Raw genomic sequence first — 18,669 nt, forward strand, 5'->3', positions numbered from 1 at the left:
GACTCTTATGATCAGTGAAAAGCTCAAATCTTTCGCCATATAAGTAATGACGCCACAACTTCAAAGCAAAAACTACCGCTGCCAACTCCAAGTCATGGGTTGGATAATTCTTATTATGGACACGCAATTGCCTAGACGCATAAGCAATAACCTTACCTTCCTGCATCAAAACACATCCTAATCCAAGAAGTGAGGCATCTGTGTAAACCACTAGCTCCGTTCCTTCTACAGGTAAGGTCAAAACCAGTTCTGAAGTAAGCTTAGTCTTAAGCTCCTGAAAAGAGTCTTCACAATTGGAATCCAAAACAAACAGTACTCCCTTCTTAGTTAACTTAGTAAGTGGTCCCGAAATTCGAGAAAAATCATTAATGAAAAGACGATAATATCCAGCTAAACCAAGAAAACTTCGAATTTCTGAAACCGTTGTAGTTTGTTTCCAACTCAACACTGCCACAATCTTGGAAGGGTCTATAGAAACTCCGGATTCATATATCACATGCCCCAAAAACTTAACTGATTGTTGCCAAAATTCACATTTCGAGAACTTTGCAAACAACTGATGCTCTCTCAAAATATGCAACACTAAGCGTAAGTGTTCCACGTGTTGTTCCCGAGTCTTAGAGTACACAAGAATATCATCGATAAAAACAATAATAAACCGATCAAGAAAATCTTTAAATACTCGATTCATCCAGTCCATAAAGACCGTTGGTGCATTTGTAAGCCCAAAAGGCATCACCAGAAACTCATAAGAACCATAACGAGTTAGGAATGCAGTCTTAGAGATATCTTTCTCTCTAAAACTGTGCAAATTTTTAGAAACTCCATGGAAATCCATCAGGCCATGGAGCACTGCTTGCATCCATTTCAAAAACTGCATTTTTAATTTCATCCAAAGAAGGAAGAGCATCAAGAAGTATATTATCTTCCTCAGTTAAAATTTTGGGTATTGTTGCAAATAGATCTTCATCAAATACTACATTTAACTTCCTCTGGAAGTGTTTGACTAAAACATCAGCAATCTGGTATTGATTTGTTACTAAATTACCTTCATCATTCTCCACATCAACAATATTATTTTGTGCTCTCCTGATTCTCACGTTTGCATGGAAAAGTAGTATTAGATCCACCTTCTTTCACCCATTTGTAACTAGATTTATTTCTCATCATTTCATTGTATTGCTGAGATGCAAACTCATGTTTCCCTCTTGCAGTTATTAGATTATTAAGTAACTCTATATTTTTAGGTCCGCATCAGATTCCAGAGAAGCATCCAAGACATCATCTTCAGTAGTTTTTATTTTAATTCTGAGATCTCCAAACACCTTCCAATTCCATTTTTTAAGTATATTCTTCAGTCTTTTAAGCTTACTGAGAAATTGAAAGCAGAATTTCCATCACATTGTTCCTCCCATGAGTCTTTTATCACCTTTAAGAAGCCAGGATGAAATGACCAAACATATTGGTATCTAAATGGTGTATTAGATGGTTTTAGGACAGAACTACCACCCAATAATGCACCATGATCATAAGTACCCCTAATTCCAACTTTATAACACCATCCATCATACTTTTCCAGCCACTTAATATTGAAAAAAGCTTTATCCAGATCACATAATATCATCTTTTTACCCAATCTATTGTTACACCAAGAAAATTTGATTCCAGACCTTGGAGCTTGGATAAGGTTACAGGATTCTAAACAGTCTCTGAATTCTTGCATTGAGATTCTAAGAGGATTTCTGCCACCCTTCTTCTCATCATTATTTAACACCATATTGAAATCACCTATCACTAACCAAGGTGCAATCAATTCACTTAGCTGAGCTAACTCTTCCCATAAAGATCTTCTGTCAATGGTTAAATAAGCAACATGTATACCAATAATAAATACATCACCCACTTGCACTGTTATGGCTTGTCTTGTTGATGAAATCACAGAAGGAGTATATAAAAAAGCATTCCACATTACCCAAATATTACCTTTTACATTCACACTAGAATTATGTATTAACTTTTGACACATGCCAGATAGTTTCAATTTTTTTATAACACTATTTGAAGCCTTTATAAATCACAAAAGGATGCATCTAGCACATGCATCAAGCCTTTAAACCCCTAGGAGACCCTAGTGGACGAATTATAATCTCGTGAGGGTTTGCATAAAGGTCTACCCACAAAACCTACACAAAAACTTCTAAAACCATCAATCTTCGTCGGAGGAATCCGAGTCCGATTCACCCACACCATAAAGTCCGGGCCATACTCCGGAATTTTGGATATCATGAAGTGATAGCTTGCATAGAATGCGAATGCTTCCCCCTTTTCCTCCAAGTAGCGCTTTTTCATGACTTCATGCTACAACAACACAACATAAACTTACTTAGTTAATGGTGTTTCATTGGGAGATAAAACAACATGGATTACGTAAAATAATCCGTGAGGGTAAAATACCCGATCACCACGTGTCAACATCGAAAGAGGTGGTCTCGTGATAAGATGATGAGGCAGAAGTATCGAATCATCTTCCAAAAGGTAATTTCGTCTGACTAGAGATGCCTGCTGCAATGCTACATGTATGACGCATGTAAGGAGTGGTTTAATCAACTCAGACGGTCAAGTCTAAAAAGAAGGAACGCATTTAATGAAATATCATAAGAGGCATGGGCGAAGGTACATCACATCAGAAGACTCGGATGATCCATACTACAACCCGATGATGATGCAGTACGATAATGCACAATGCGAGACAACTCGGAGGAGAAACGATCAAGGCATCACGAGGGATAGTATAGAGTTCGTCCGAAGTAATGAGAAGATGTATGACAGCTCCACCAACTCGGCGAGATCGGGTCACACCTTCACGAGTCTAGTCTGTCTATAAATACCAGTCCATGTAGAAGGAAATGAACATGTAATCTTAGATGGTCTTTCTATAGAGAATTCTAGAGATAGATTTAGAGAAAGAGAGAATGACAAATCTAAGTGATATTTGTAACTCTTTCAAGGGTAAGACCTTAATCAATAAAGAAGATAGTTTCTTTACTATGGATGTAGGTCTTCATGGACGAGTCACGTTATATTCTTGTGTTCATCTTTACTTTCATGTTCTTTACATCTTGTTTATCTTTGAATCTTGAATGTTATTAGTTTATTAGTCGTTAGATGTACTTGGGTGTAGCCATCAGAAAAGATGCAACTACATAATCCACAAAAATACTTACAAATTGTTCAATGGACAAGCTAAAGTGGCTAGTGTTCAAAATCTAATGTTGGATAAATAAATAAATAAGCAAGTATCGCACTTTAAATGACTTGGTGCCTAGCATGGATTTGTTGAAAACTTCTTCCATTCGGATTTCCAAAATATTGCCTATATTTGTTATGTACCTTTGTCCAAAAGGTTTCGGCATCTACCCTCACGGAGGATTGATTTTAACTCAGGTTTAGGCATACCATGCTTTGGTGATGGATAAATCTTCATTTGAATCAAATGATGCCATTGTTGTATGTAGAGGTATTGGGAGAGTTAGAAAGAGTAGATTATGATATGATATTTGGAGACTATATGTATATAGGTGTGTTTTATTTTATGGAGGTATGGAGTGAGAGAGAATAGAATGAGAAATTTTGGGGCAAATGGGGTCCAAGGATGAGCTCTTTTATATACATAAAAAGGCCCCAACGACTATTTTTTTTAAAGTGAAATAATTTGGAACAATCGGTCTTCTCGAAGGTCTATAAAATCCGATTGTGTTTTTATGCCACCCAAAATCGGTCTTTATCGTTGCCAACATAACCGATTAAAGACATGTAAAAAAATTTGAGTTTCCACCGACACTAATCGGTTTATATAAATGCACAAGTGATCCGATTATAGCTTGAAAAAGATACAGAAACAACAACATTTCTAAGGCATGAAGAATCGGATTATACTAACCCCACACATAAACCGATTCCTTTATGACCTAGACAATCAATTTATGTTGACATATCGAGTCGCCCGATTGTTGACATGTGTTTCGGTAACAAAATTATTGAGAATGCATAAACTTGTTTGATACACATAAGATTATAATTAAAAATTTAAGTGCATTAAGTTCAAACCAGGATCATCCAATATATAAACCTTAACCATCCCAAAAGAGTGTTAAAAACTTAAACAACTAAGTCTTAAAACCTAAAACTTTTAATACCTAAAACTTAAACTTGAAAACTTAAACTTACAAATCATGGAGCACCAACATCAGGAGCAGCAACACCAGGAGCATTTGTAGCAGCACCACCTCCACCAGCACCAGCATCAAGAACATCAGCTTCTGCATCAGCCATGACTTGATATTCAACCATTTCTTCAAACATAGCTTGCAAATGTCTGTGGCGATCCCTCTCAGCTGAAATAAAATCCCTCCTTCTCCCGCGAACCTGATGACCTCATGGAGCTCTTCCAGTGCAAGCTTGTCTACCAGTGCGAGTGCTTTCTCCAGACGGGTCTCACACCCATATGCACACTTGTATATACTTCTTTCTGCCGTTGGTTGTGGTGCCCTATTAATGTCCTCATGGGTGAGATCTCGAGAGTGAAATGCAAGATGGATGAAGTCCATTTCTACAACAACAAAAAAAAATCAAGTTAAAAATCGGTACATAATTAAACATATGTAATCCGATTCTCAACAACAAAACAAACAGGAATGTCAAGCATCCACAATCGGTTTATGTGGTGCATATATAAAACCTATTATGAAATGGAATCGGAAGAGAAAATTCACAATCGGTACATTAACAAGCAAATAAAATCCGATTTTGGAAACCCAGAGTTCAAAAGAATTTAGTACCCAGAATCAGGTTATGCTAATGCACTTATAAACCGATTCTTGTGATGTTATTTCACATTTCAATTTCCGACCCAGAATCGGTCGATGTTAGTCATCATATAAACTGATTACTCTGCATGCTCTTCATTGCCGAAGAACAAAACTCAAAATCAGTTTATACGATATGTTAACATAAACCGAATCTGGGTAAGATCAAAGATTTTGGTTTTCAAAAATCGATATTCAAACATGTAAATCAATGAAGAAATGCGAATACTAGAACGGGTTGATGGAGATTTACCTTTTTCTTGGTTGGATCGAAGTTCGTTGGAGAAGAGGATCAATTTTTGATTACGATTTTGTGAATTTGGAAAGATTAAGATGAAAATAGAAAGTTTTTTAGGTTTAGGTTTTTATGTTTTTTGGATTTTTACTGAAAATGGTAATTGATTGGTATTTAAATGAGTTAGTTTTAGGAATTGGGGCTAAATTAGACTTTTTGTGAAATTTGGCACCCCATAGCCATTTGATAGAGTTGGGAGAGAAAATTCATAGGCCACAAATACGTGGACTAGGCCCCAAACTAGCCAGGAAAAATATCTCTACTCATTATTTATACATTTACTATTTAGAGTCATGCTGTAACGAGATCACCCTCGTGATAACATCTATAAGGGTGCACTTTATGGCCCTTAGATATTGTATAGTATACAAATACACATTTCAAGACAAGATTTTGAAAATAAAAGCATATTTGTTATATTTCTCTATTTTATAATATATTTTTGATTTTTTATATCTGTATATTTAGCATTATTTTCTCCTTCGTCCTTACGACAAATCAAAGAATAAATCTAACGACAGAGGAATGAACCCTAAACCTAGCATATTGCGGGTTCTTATTTTTACTCTCGAACATGGAAGAAGATTGCATTAACCTATATGTTCATTTATTATTTATTAGAACACTTTGAAATTTAGCATCACTTACATAGTCTTGCCAGTGAACGCTTACGAGTCTAAAAATATTTAATTGTGATCAAGAGGAAAATTTTAGAGTTATTACTATTGTTTAGCATGATTATGATAATTTTACTCGTAATAGACTTATTATTGATTCTTTTTTAAACTTACGAATATATTAAAGTAGGTATTAATTCAACTTAATTCAAGTTTGAACTGTTATACTAATAGTGTTAATTAGGTTTGAGAGATTCAATGATGAGGTCATCTTTGTGACAACTTCTATAAGGGTGCACTTATGACCCTTAGATATTATATCGTAGATAAATACGCGTCTCAAGACAAGATTTTGAAAATAAAAGCATATTTGCTATATTTCCCTATTTTCCAATATATTTTTTATTTTTTATATCTCTATATTTAGCATTATTTTTTAGGTTTGAGACTTTGAAATTATCTACGATATAATATCTAAGAGCCATAAAGTGCACTCTTATAGAAGTTGTCACAAGGGTGACCTCGTCACAGCATGACTCGAGTATTAATTTAGGAGGGTGGATATTGAATTTTCCCCCTCAAAATAAGGAAACTAACCACGACTAATTGGGGTTTTCAAAATTTTAGGGAAGGCGGGAGCTACCCTACATTGCACATGGCTCCCTCCCTGATGCACATTTGAGAGTACAATGGGGGAATGGGATGATACTACATAAGGTGGGAACAAGATGATTTAGACGCGAGGGATCTTAAGTGTCACTGATACAGCCCTACATCCACAAATCATATAATCACATGGTGGGAATGAAATCCACAGTGTGTATCACCATCGCGAGGATTACTTGCATCGTTACTAGTATAGCTCAATGGTATTTTTAGGGTCATCAAATGCTTTAATTTCTATGTTAATTACATAAACTTAAATTCCGAATTAATTGCATCTAAATGGGAGAACAAGACAATGCCACTCGGTTGTTATATCGATAATCAAATGCACTGGTGTACAAACATGTACACATCCAGAAAAAACACTACTACCTTAAATATTGATTATAAGATATTATTGGTACTCATGTCTCGACTTAATCACTCCTCAACCACATAATGCATTTCTAATTAAATGAACCTAACATATCTTCCACTGTTTCACATCCACCAACCTATCACAGATTTTACCACTTGAGTTTTCAATGATAACGAAGCCAAACATAAAGAATTGAAATGGAAAATCGGGATTCCTTACCCATGATTTCCTAGTTTTCTCGACATGTTTTCAAACTGATATATTTGAAGTTTAAGATTTAACAAAAAAAATAAAAATATTTTTGATCAAATCTAGGTAAAAGAAAATATAACAAGATCGCAAGTAATTGAAAAAACTTGCCTCCAATTATTACGTGATGAGAAGTGAATCAATCAATCTCTAATAATTAAAAATGAAATCAATTGTATACAACCCTCAAATAAGGCTAAACCAAATATCTAGGATATGAAAATTGTAAATACAGTTTGATGAATCAAGTTAATGGAAATAAATCGAAATGAAAACTGAAACGAGAGTTTCATCATCTTCGACAACAACAGATAGAAATTTTTCATAGCTGGAAATGAAGAAATAAAAACTAAACTACAAAGAAATCATGAAATCATTTTGTGAGTATATTTGTCATCAATTTTTTTTTTGACTAAATCGTTTAGTAAAGGACTGACTAGTTCCGAATTTGGTAAATTTGGACCCCTAGTACTAGGTTTGAGAGGATAAAATTAGAGAGTACAAAGCCCAATAATTCTGTGACTAAATGTTAATACTACTTTCTCTTGACTCACCTAAAGTCAAATGTAAACAAGGTGTGAGAACGTTTTATGATAACAATACGAGGAATGATACACGTACCACAACTATGTACCTTGAGCTGCACCGTGAAATGATCAACGGCTCGTAGGGTGGCCCTGGGGAGATTTGCAGGGGGGTGGGGTTAATGGTGGGGTCCACCACCTTTTTTTCTCTCTCACACAGTCTCACGGTGTCCGCTGCGGTACACCAATCATTTTTGTAACAATACTGTATCCACCAAGTGCTATCTTAGCTCTTGATAAGGGCTCCTCCCATTAGGGTTTAACCCTGATGGATGGATGGATGGATGGATGGATGACCTTATAAGACTAGGGCATATATAGGTCCGTGTCTCTCTCACTCCCTACTAAACTAGCCGCCTCTCTTTCTCTACACTTCTTCCACAAAGGATCTCAATCTTGGTTCTGCGATGGAGAGACACAATCATCATCAACAATGGATATTCAATTGTCATAATGACTTTTCCTCTCAAAATCAACTTCTACGTTGTCATTCCTGGTAGTGCTGGTGCTCCAAATCTGAATGAGAAGTCTAAACTGCAAAATAAAGTGCTAGGGATGGGACAAACGGCATCAAATCTGGAGGGAATGTCTTCTCCATTGTTGTGCCATATCTGGAAGTAAGTTGAAAAAAGTAGATCTGCAGAAAATCAAGATATTATGCTTACAACCTGGATCTCCATCTGCCTCACCACCAGAATTAGAAGCTCTCTCATAGACAAATTCCTGACTTTTTAAGATGCAAAGAAAAGATTACAGTGCATTCAATTTTAGCTGGTTTAAGTTAATAAGCTCAAGTTTGTGGTTGTTCATGCCATTGAGATCTGAGATCAGTGTAATTATCATGAATTTTAGCTGGTTTAAGTTAATAAGACCAATTTACTCCTCTGCATCTGATAACCATCTACAAGAATCCAACTCGTCCATATTGAATATCCGGCTAACTAGTCCTTCTCTCCAATATACTCTAATTTGGGGAGTCAACTGAATCTCTGGAACTAGAACTTGAGACACCTAATATGGGATCCATCATAGTGTCATAAAGCTTTAATTCAACCTAGGGAAGTGTAGCTTCCATTATATGACTTACTACATTGCAGACTCAATACACAGCCATTTACACATCCGATGTATTGTATGGTATGTTAACCCAGTTTTGTATTTCCTATGTGTACAAAATTAGAGGAGGTTAATAAAAGGAGATTTCCAATCCAGTTCGTCTTTGTTATCCGTAGGGTCACCAAGAGAAATGTTTGAATCAACAAAACTATTAGAATCTTCAGGTTCGCCAAGACTATCACCGACTCCGTCGTCCGAGACCATGTCCCCAAATGACTTGTTACTCATTTCCAGATCATGAGCTTGAGATGATGATCCATGTTGAGATGGTCTCTCTTCCAAACAGCACCAACCATCCCCTTCTTCAACACTATCACCCCCATCTAATAAATGTACACTTCCAGAAGGAATGCTCACAACAGGGTACTTGGGAAATTCAGACTCTGATTCATACACATGAGAGTTCTTCCTCCCTTCACAGCTGGTTTCAGCATTAGGTTTGCTCCTGTTGTTTTTACCATGTCTTCGCTTTTCACCAGTTTGAGTAATTTCATTCTGCAAACCCCGCGCTTCGCACTCAAAGTTTTCAGAATCATGCAACTCTTGACATCTCAATATTGGCCTATCTTCATACCTCATTGTTAAGTTTTCAATTTCCAACGCCAGGACTAGAGTCTCCAAATCAGAACACTTGTTCCTCCAATATTCAGCTGCATCCTCATCTCTAGCAGCAGTCTTTCTGGTTTCTACCTCTGCTAATTTAAATTTCTCGAAGAATGTAATGCTTTTCACAGTATCTTGTCTTAGGAGCAGTATGATCATCATCAGCAGCACCATGACCCATCATAAAGTTCTTGCATCTCCATCCTCCAAAACCAGTTTTACAACAACGCTCTTCATCTGGAGGCAGCTTCTTCTTCTCCATTTCCGTGTTCTTGTTCCTCTTGGTCCCAACATTGGCAGAGCCACCTTGTATATGAGCTGCAATGATTTTTACTCTTCATTTCTATCAATCAAACTCATAATTACAACTATAGGTTCCCTCATTCCTGTCAATGATTTTAGTATTCCAGACAATTCTTACAAATTCCCTCTTTGCCCCAATTTTGGCAGAACTACCGCTGGATAGAAAATTCCCAATTAGTTAGACAATGCAATGATCGGGGGGACTTAAATCAACAGATGTAAATTTCTCAATTAGTTATCATAATTTAAAGCAAACGAATCGAATAAAAATATATAAGAAATCAATAAATTAAAGATAGACTGAGAAATGTATGTAAGAAATATATCACTCACAGTCACAGGTACCATTAAGGGACCGGTCATCTTCCTCCTCCGTTACCTTCTTCTTCCTCGATCCCCTAGTTCCTTCTTCTTCCTCGATCCACTTCTCTTATTCTCCTTACGATTCTTATAATAATTGTAATGCTTTTCACAATATCTTCTCTTAGGAACAGAATCACCAGCAGCAGCAGCACCGTGACCCATCCTAAAATTCTTGCATCTGTATTTATAGATTCTAATTCCACCATTTTGACAACAGCGCTCTTCATCCGGAGGCAGCTTCTTCCTCTCCAACTCCAAATCTTTGTAATTTTTGTAATGTTTTTGACAAGAATGCAGTTCATTGGGCCGAACGACCGGAGGGTCCGTAGTGAGAGAGTCCCTTTTATGGTCATTTTTTTTGTCAAATCAAACCTAACACAAATTTTCAATTTCATTATGAGGGGTGTATTGGATTATGATTTATATGGATAAAAATAGATACTAGTTTTACCTGAATCCAGTGGATTTATTATGTTTATTAAAAGAATCATGTAGATTCTTATAGATATATAACTTTGGATTATAACGGATTGAAATAGGATTAATTTAGATATATAAAAATTAAAATAAGTTACGGATTGAGATACGATTAATTTAGATATATAAAAATTAAAATAAGTTACGAAATCAAGGTTATCATGTGGAGGTGGGTGGTGGTTGGAGGTGGGTATTGGTGGGTGAGGGTGGTGGGTGCTGGTGGTGATTGGTGATAGGTGTTAGTGGGTGATGGTGGTGGTCAATGCTGGTGGTTGGCGGTCGATGTTAGTGGATGGTGGTGGCTGTTGTTGGTAGTAGTGGTAGATGATGGTGGGTGATGGTGGTAGTTGGTGTTGGTTGGTGGTGGAGGTGGTCGGTGCTTATGGGTGGTGGTGGGCGTCGTTGGTGGTGGAGGTGCACGTGCTGGTTGGTGGTGGTGGTAGTGGGTGGTGGTGGTGGAAAAACGCAGTATGTTGTGATAAACAAATAAAACGGAAAAAAAAATGTCCATAAGAATCCATGAAACTCTTGAGGTTTGGGTTGAAATTAGTATGAGATAATAACATACATATTTTCACTATAAATATCCATAAGAATCCTAATGTATCTTGTTTATCAACTATCCTAAGAAATCTTAAATGAATTGAATACCTCGGATAATCGTGGAATCTAAAAAAATCCGAATTGAATACCATGGATATATAATGATTCCTTACATATCCTAATTGAATACCTAAAAGTTTTTAGGATTGTTAAATATCCATGTAAATCTTATTCCAATACACCCCTGTAAAAAGATTGGAAATTTCCATGTCCATGGTTACTTTTTCACTAGACAAAATTGTTCCTTTCTTTTAGTCCAATTACTATAACTCCTTGTGTATCCTATTTTTTAGGGGTATAATTGGAACGTAAACTTTAATATAACATATTTAAAAATCTGTGTTTTGGAATTTTACAAATTTTATCTCGTTGGAAAGCTTATAAAAAAATCCTACGAGCGAGTACAAACAACAATATCAAATTTTGAACTTTTATGAAAAATTCGGAGGTATTTATCATTTAGGCATAATTTTAGAAATTTAAATATCCATCCATTATGCAAACCACCACAAAAGATACATAATACTTTATGTAGCCATTGGTTTATGCATAAATTAATTTTCCGTTGCAACTAATAAAACGTATGCTACACATGCTTCAAATAAAATAAAGGAAAATGTACAAAATAATGTATAAAATAAAGGAAAATGTTAAATATGTTAATGAAATTACCTATGTGTCCTTCATATTTATCCTTCCATACACAATTTTAACTTTTGCTTTCATTATAATTTTTTTGACGGTGGTGCTATTTGTAGGTGGTGGTGGTGCCGCTTACATATCGTTACGCGGCATTCAAGATCGTAAAACCGCATTCAGGTTCGTTACACCGCATTCAGGATCGTTACACCACATTCACTTTAAGGGTTCACCGCTTCCCCTCCGGGGTTTAGCAAATATTCTTAAACTTCCACCACCACCACCACCGCGTCACACCACCACTTCAACCAATTAGTTAACTAGGAAGGGCATTTTGAGGGAGGGTATTTTCGGAAGAGATAACACCGTTTTATTCAAAAGTGTTAAATCGGATGGAAAAAGAGATGATCATTTTGTGCCCGAATTACAAAAAGTATGGCCATTCTGTAATTGGCCCTAAAATAAAAAACGTATGTACTCCCTCCACTTCAAGAAAAATGATACTTTCGCTTTAGGCACTATTTTCAAACCACCATAAAAGATGCATAACACATCATTCAATCATATTTTGGCTTATGGATCGACTAATTTTTCGTTTCTGAAAAAGTGATACTTTCACATTCCGTTTCAGAAAAAGTGATACTTTCATTCCGTTTCAGAAAATGTGATACTTTCGCTCTGTTTCAGAAAAAATGATACTTTCGCTGGTTCAAAACCATGATCATAGAAACAATATCTTACTTTTATGATGACTAATTTTTTCTTTTTGAGCAAATAATCAAAAGGTAATAACACAATAGCCAACGGATGAAAAACAATCGAAAACCTAGTTACAACTTATGTTCTGGTCATATGCATGAATGTGTTAATTAGTACTTTAAGATAAGTATCATTTCGACAGTAGAAAATAAATCTTATCTTTGTAGATCAAAAAATAATAAAAAATAAAAATTGATTATCAAACAACAAATAATTGAAACTTTTTTCAAAATAAACACAATTTCATAGGGAATCAAAGGGCATCGAACTTACCTTCAAAATGACAATCTTTTCAAGAGCAACATGGGTTACTCGTCTATGAATTATAGCATGTAGCACAACAATATTTCCTTCCTGCTTCTTCAATTTTGGTTGGAACGACAACTTTATTTGTTTCTTCTTCTTCTGAACCACTACACCGTTCAATCTGACGTTTTCTTCGACCGCCGTTTTCGCCGCTCAGAATCATTTTCACAAATTTGGGGAAATTTTTTGGAAACTATGCCCGTGAACCAAACACTACACTCCCTTCTCTTCATTCTCTTTATATATATGCCCGTGAACCAAACACTGGGCCGTCCACGGGCCTTGCTTTTTACACAAAATTGGTTAAAAAGACCAAAATCAACAATTCCTGGGTAAAATGGATAGTTAGATTTTGATACTGTTTAAATGGACAAAAATGTAAAAATAGGCAGGATGTAACCAGTTTCGTGGTGCCCATTTTCAAATATTTTTTCTTATTTTTAATTTACACAGGATGTATCCAGTTTCATCCTTACTATTTTTTAATTTTAAGCTTCCTTACTATTTTTTTTATTTTTGGCCATTTCACCCAAACTATTTTTTACTCGTCCATTTGAACCGTGATTTAAAAATATTTGGACAAATGACCCATCTTCCGTGCTTTTTAATCACGAAAATGTCCAAGAAACCGACATGGTTCCGTTACTATTTTTTTTTTCTTATTGATTGGAAGGGAATATTTATGAGTCATGCTGTGAGGAGGTCACCCTCGTGACAGTTCCTATAAGGGCGCACTTCTCATTCATTGGATATTAAATCATTGATATGCTTAAATTTCGAGACATACATTATAAAATATTAATAAATTTATTATTTCTTTGAACGGCATTCGCCCCTATCTGGGTTCATAAAATGATCTCGAATACGTAACCGCCGAGATACAACTGGTCATGTCTATTCTAAGCCATAACTCGTCTTACTTGGCCCTTATGAGTGGTTCTTAATAGATTCACGCGAAATATTATTCTCCCAGCAAAACCCCATCTGGTTTCACAAGTTTTCTGAGCAATGCAAGCTCACCTTAAGGTCTTGTAGAGACACAAGATTTAGGCACAAGCCTCACCTGACGGACATACCTCATTGTTAGCTCCTCAAAGACGCTCACGTTTAGTAAAATTGTATATGAGCCTTTGCATGCATGTTTATCCAAAAATGTGGATAAAATCCCCATAGATTCTCATGCTAAACAAAGGGACCCGGTAATAGAAAGATGTTGGAGCGCTTTCTTCGGAGTAGTTGATAATTTGCTGACTTGAGTGGTTGGTGATTAGTTATTGTAGTTCGCAACACAAGAAAATATAGCTATTGCTACACCATATATTGCCACACCTTCAATATAGGTGTTGCGAAAGCAAATTTCTAGCCACAGTATTTTTCAACTGCAGCTAAAAGCTATAATTTACTGCTGCAAAATGAAACTTTTGTCACATAACTGTAGCAACAATATGAAAAGAGTATGGAAAAAAAGTATAATTTCTTGCTACAGCAATAAAAATTGGGTGTAGTAATAGACTTCTTGCTACATAGGTTATCACGATACTAGTAGGGGTTTATGCCATAACCATAGGATGCTGCAATATATTAAATTTCTTGTAGTGTCGTCGAACTGTATGAGAGGTTGTGCGAGCCTTAGCCTAATGGTTGAACGCCTTAGGCATAGTTGAAAGTCATGATCTGTTTAGGTTGAATATGATGGGAGTAACGCCGCGCTAAGTAAAAGTAATGGCTTCCGACTTTCGAGCGGATTTAAGAAATCTGAAGTTTAGGGGTGACTTCATGAACATCCATGCAAAGAGGAGAAACCTTAGAGTGGTTCTGGTGTGCATCATACCTTGCACGTATGTGCCTAGCATAGGAGGGACACTAGAAAGAGTTCGTGCTTGATGCAAACCTTAGCTTGTTCCGCTGCATGTATAAGTATGTGAAAACCTTTCGTTGAATTACTAATATAAAATCCTGTCTTGGGCGGCCTTCACTCCAGAGGCAATATGAACTTCATCAGATGACCCATTTTTGCGGTTGGGCCCGATTCTCGAAGCTAACATACACACCTTTTATATTCAATAAGAAAATCGTGATCCAGAGAGTTTCAACTGCAGTACATTCTAGCACGCATCACTGTGGATTGCAACTTAAGCTAAACAGTCCACATCTCAGCTGATGCAGGACGCAGGTTCAGAGAACACAACCCAGATGCACAATAAAGATCTTTGCTCAAATTCCATGTGCCGAGCTTATCCACACATTCTAAGGCCCTCTGATAAACTTACACAAATAAACATTTGAATCATCCTTCACTAGCATTATTAAGCCTCGCCACGGCTCCTCCAAAGTGATTTAGTTACGATAATCTATGAAGTGATGCAGAACGTAGGTTCGGAGAGCTCTCGGGGGATTTCCTCAAAAAGTGTATTGACCTTCCATTGCTTCCACTCTTCACTGACAAGACCGTAGATGCAAAACTTTCTTTTGTGATCACTCAAAACCAGATGTGATAATAAAGATATTTGCTAAACTTAAAAATTTACCATGAGACTTATAGCGCGCGCGTTTAGATACCAAAAACGCAAACAGTTTCAGAATATTTTGTTTCATAAGAGGTTAATTTTTTTACTTCGTAATCAAAAACTTTTTCCAAACTAAGTTCCGAATTTTTGGTTTTTATAAGTCAAAAAGTTACTTATGGGAACGTGTAGTAACACCGTCTTAGACACCGCGTCATTTTGATTGGCAGTGTCATTTTGATCTCCATTTGTAATCTCAGACCGCTAGAGCTAAACGAGGGTCATGATATAAACAAACTTGAGCGGGTTCTAGTAAACCCTAACAACTGATGTGAACTGAAGAAACCCTATTGGTATATATAGTGCGTTATGACTCCGCTGCCGCCACTATCCACCTCCATTTAGCTGATGAAACCAGATGATGAATTATTCAGCGATGGATTTTCATGTAACATTCAACTTCAGCGGGTTCATATCATTTCATTCAATTTAAATTTGATCTCTGACATGATTGATTTTATATTGTGCAGGAATCAATCAATCAGTCATAATGACTTGTCCTGTCAAAGAAAGAATTTTGGATATTATCATCACTGGCTGTCGGATATCCATACCGTTGAATAGGCCGGTGTATAAGAGTTTGGAGAAACTAAAACTCTCCAAGTCGGTGAGACTAATTTGGGATAAACCAAATTTTAGCTTTCTTGATCCTAAAGATTAGGAACTTATTAGCTAAGTTATGGAACCCTAATCCCTACCTATGTGTATATAAATAGCCTAGTAGAGAATCTAGAAAGATACACCAACAAATTCTTCTTTCTCTCTTAGGGTTTATATGTTTTCTCCCAAACGATAATATATAAATCTCTTATTTTTCCCGAGAATTCAACCTCGTTAAATTCTCGTCTCTTTTCTTTTCTAGTTTGTGTTCTTTCCAATATTTGGAGTACCATTGTATAGCTGTGCAAATCGCTTCCGCAGGATTTTAGCGCAACACATACACGGTAAAATATCATGTTCTAGACTTGTTTTTTGATTCCATGAAAGCATAGCTTCCAAGACGGTACTGATTCATTGTTCTAACAAAACTAATCAGTTGGTGTAGATGGAAAAACATTTACTTTGAACAAAATTATTGCACAATGTAACAACTATGTAATCAATATTTTTTGTAGTTAGTACTTTGTTTTTTCAGCAAATGTTTGGAATTTTTCTGTATCAATTGAATAATGTATGGCCATGGAGTATGGAATTTGTCATTTTCAATTGTCAATTTAGGTTAAAGAGTTGAAGCAAGTCATTTTGTATCAGTGTGAGCTTCCTCTTAATCTGCAATTAAATACCGTTAGATCTGATGATCTCAATCTTTGTTTTTTATTGGAGAGACACGATCATCATCAAAAATATAGATCAAAAGTGGTGTGGAGTCACCATATAATGCCTTGATAGGCAGGCCATGGCTACACAACATTCTTGGAGTGGCTTCGACCTTTCATCAATGTATCAAATTTCTCTTACCTCAAGGTGCTAGGGATGGGACAAGCAGCATTGGTACTGCATCAAATCTGGAGGGAATTTCATCTCCATTGATGTGCCGTAACTGGAAGTAAGTTGAAAAAAGCAGATCTACAGGAAATCGTGTCCATCTGCCTCACCACCGGAATCAGAAGGTGTTAAGGATCGAGCAAGAGAGAGGAGAGCATAAACGCGGAAGCGTAAAAGACTACATTGATAATAATTCTTGGTATATCTTTCTCATTAATTCTCTAGCTATTTATACAATCACAAGACTTGGCTCTCAAGGCACAAGACTTGGCTCTCAAGATAATTCCTAATATAACTCCCACAACCTAAATGCATATCTCCTAAATATAGACTCTCATATATTATTTCCTAATACCCTCCCTCAAGATGGAGCATGTAGATCACGAATGCCCATCTTGGACCAAAGAAATTTAACTTCGGTTTTCTTTCTTTTCTTTTTTTTTTCTTCCAACGCTTTTGCGAAAAAAAAAAATCTTCAGATCATAGTTTAAGGACGTTTCGGTCCTCTTCGTAGTTTAAGGACATTTCGGTCCCCTTCGTAGTTTAAGGACATTACGGTCCCATCTTCGTAGTTTAAGGACATTTCGTTCTTCTTCGTAGTTTAAGGACGTTTCGGTCCTCTTCGTAGTTTAAGGACATTACGGTCCCATCTTCGTAGTTTAAGGACATTTCGGTCCTCTTCGTAGTATAAGGACATTTCGGTCCCAATGCAAGTTTAAGGACATTGCGGTCCCATCTTCGTAGTTTTAGAACATTTCGGTTCCATCTTCGTAGTTTAAGGACGTTTCGGTCCTCTCTTCGTAGTTTAAGGACATTGCGGTCCCATCTTCGTAGTTTTAGAACATTTCGGTTCCCTTCGTAGAATACTTCTTGTACTCTTGGTTTCTTCGATAGAATACTTTTTGTACTCTCTCGACAACTCAGAGGATTTTAACCTACTATTGTTGTTCTTTTTCTCATCACCTCTTGGTGATTGGTTTTTTTTCTTCACAACATGAATGTTGTTTCTTCTTCTCTCTTGTTCCAGTCACGCACTTCTTGCGAAACCTTCACACTTCTTTGTTCTTCAAGATTCTCTCACAATCCTGTCGTCTTTACAAAGTCTGCCACACTTTGTAGGATCTTCAAGTTTCTGCCACAAACTCTTCAACCACACTTCACTTCTTCCAACATGTTTAACAGCTTTCTGCAATACCTCTGACAGAACTGTCACACTTGCTTCTGTTACGCTTCTGTAACGATTCTTCTTTGTAACCCCCAAACTGTTACAAATTTTCAATAACACTTTCTTTCTTTCTTTTTTATTTTTTTATTTTTTTTTTACGGTAAGCAAGTACTTGTTCTAGGTCGTGAAACCCCAACGTCATAACTCTGTTCCGTAACTTTCACCATCACAACAACCACTTAGATTCCCCTTCTATGCAGTAAGACCCATAAACTCTTCCTTGTTCTTCTCAGCATCATCACCAAAACCGTTGTGATCACCGGCAATCACTGAGGCACAACATCACCTCATTATCACTGCCAAAGGCAACAAACTTCATCTCCGGTCATCGTCATTGCTGGATTGCTGCCATCGTAAGAACCTCTAAAACCTACACCCATCTGTCCGTTGATAACCACCATTAACGGCAGCATGATTAATCATTGATCGTTCTTCACCATTATCAGCAGCAACGTTTACCACTGATAGCAAAAGGAATAAGTCCTAAAACTATGTTTTAACCTAAACCTGCAAGTATACAGGATCTAAAGTAGTGAGTGAGCAAATAAGGGGAAGTCCACAGGGACAAGGAGGGAGCTGGTGTTGTTTTCTA

At 36.5% G+C, this 18,669-nt stretch overlaps 2 protein-coding genes across 2 annotated transcripts; both read right to left on the reverse strand.

Annotated features, from left to right (window-relative positions):
- Positions 1–1,354: 1,354 nt before the first annotated feature.
- Positions 1,355–1,969, reverse strand: LOC113273167. Its single transcript, XM_026522931.1, has one exon. It carries the CDS (start codon positions 1,967–1,969, stop codon positions 1,355–1,357), a length of 615 nt encoding a protein of 204 aa, XP_026378716.1.
- Positions 1,970–8,169: 6,200 nt separating this feature from the next.
- On the reverse strand, positions 8,170–10,255 carry LOC113338809. Its single transcript, XM_026584198.1, has 2 exons — positions 9,990–10,255; positions 8,170–9,811 (listed from the first exon to the last, which is right to left on the reverse strand). The coding sequence occupies exon 2, from the start codon at positions 9,525–9,527 to the stop codon at positions 8,811–8,813; it is 717 nt and encodes a 238-aa protein (XP_026439983.1). The 5' UTR covers positions 9,528–9,811; positions 9,990–10,255; the 3' UTR covers positions 8,170–8,810.
- Positions 10,256–18,669: the final 8,414 nt, after the last annotated feature.

The sequence above is a fragment of the Papaver somniferum genome, chromosome 1 (genome assembly GCF_003573695.1).
Source record: "Papaver somniferum cultivar HN1 chromosome 1, ASM357369v1, whole genome shotgun sequence".
In the NCBI taxonomy this organism is placed as follows: Eukaryota; Viridiplantae; Streptophyta; class Magnoliopsida; order Ranunculales; family Papaveraceae; genus Papaver; species Papaver somniferum.

Excerpts from the sequence above, each read along its gene's own strand:
- LOC113273167 (XM_026522931.1), bottom strand. The coding sequence starts at position 1,969 with ATGTGGAATGCTTTTTTATATACTCCTTCTGTGATTTCATCAACAAGA.
- LOC113338809 (XM_026584198.1), bottom strand. The coding sequence starts at position 9,527 with ATGGTGCTGCTGATGATGATCATACTGCTCCTAAGACAAGATACTGTG.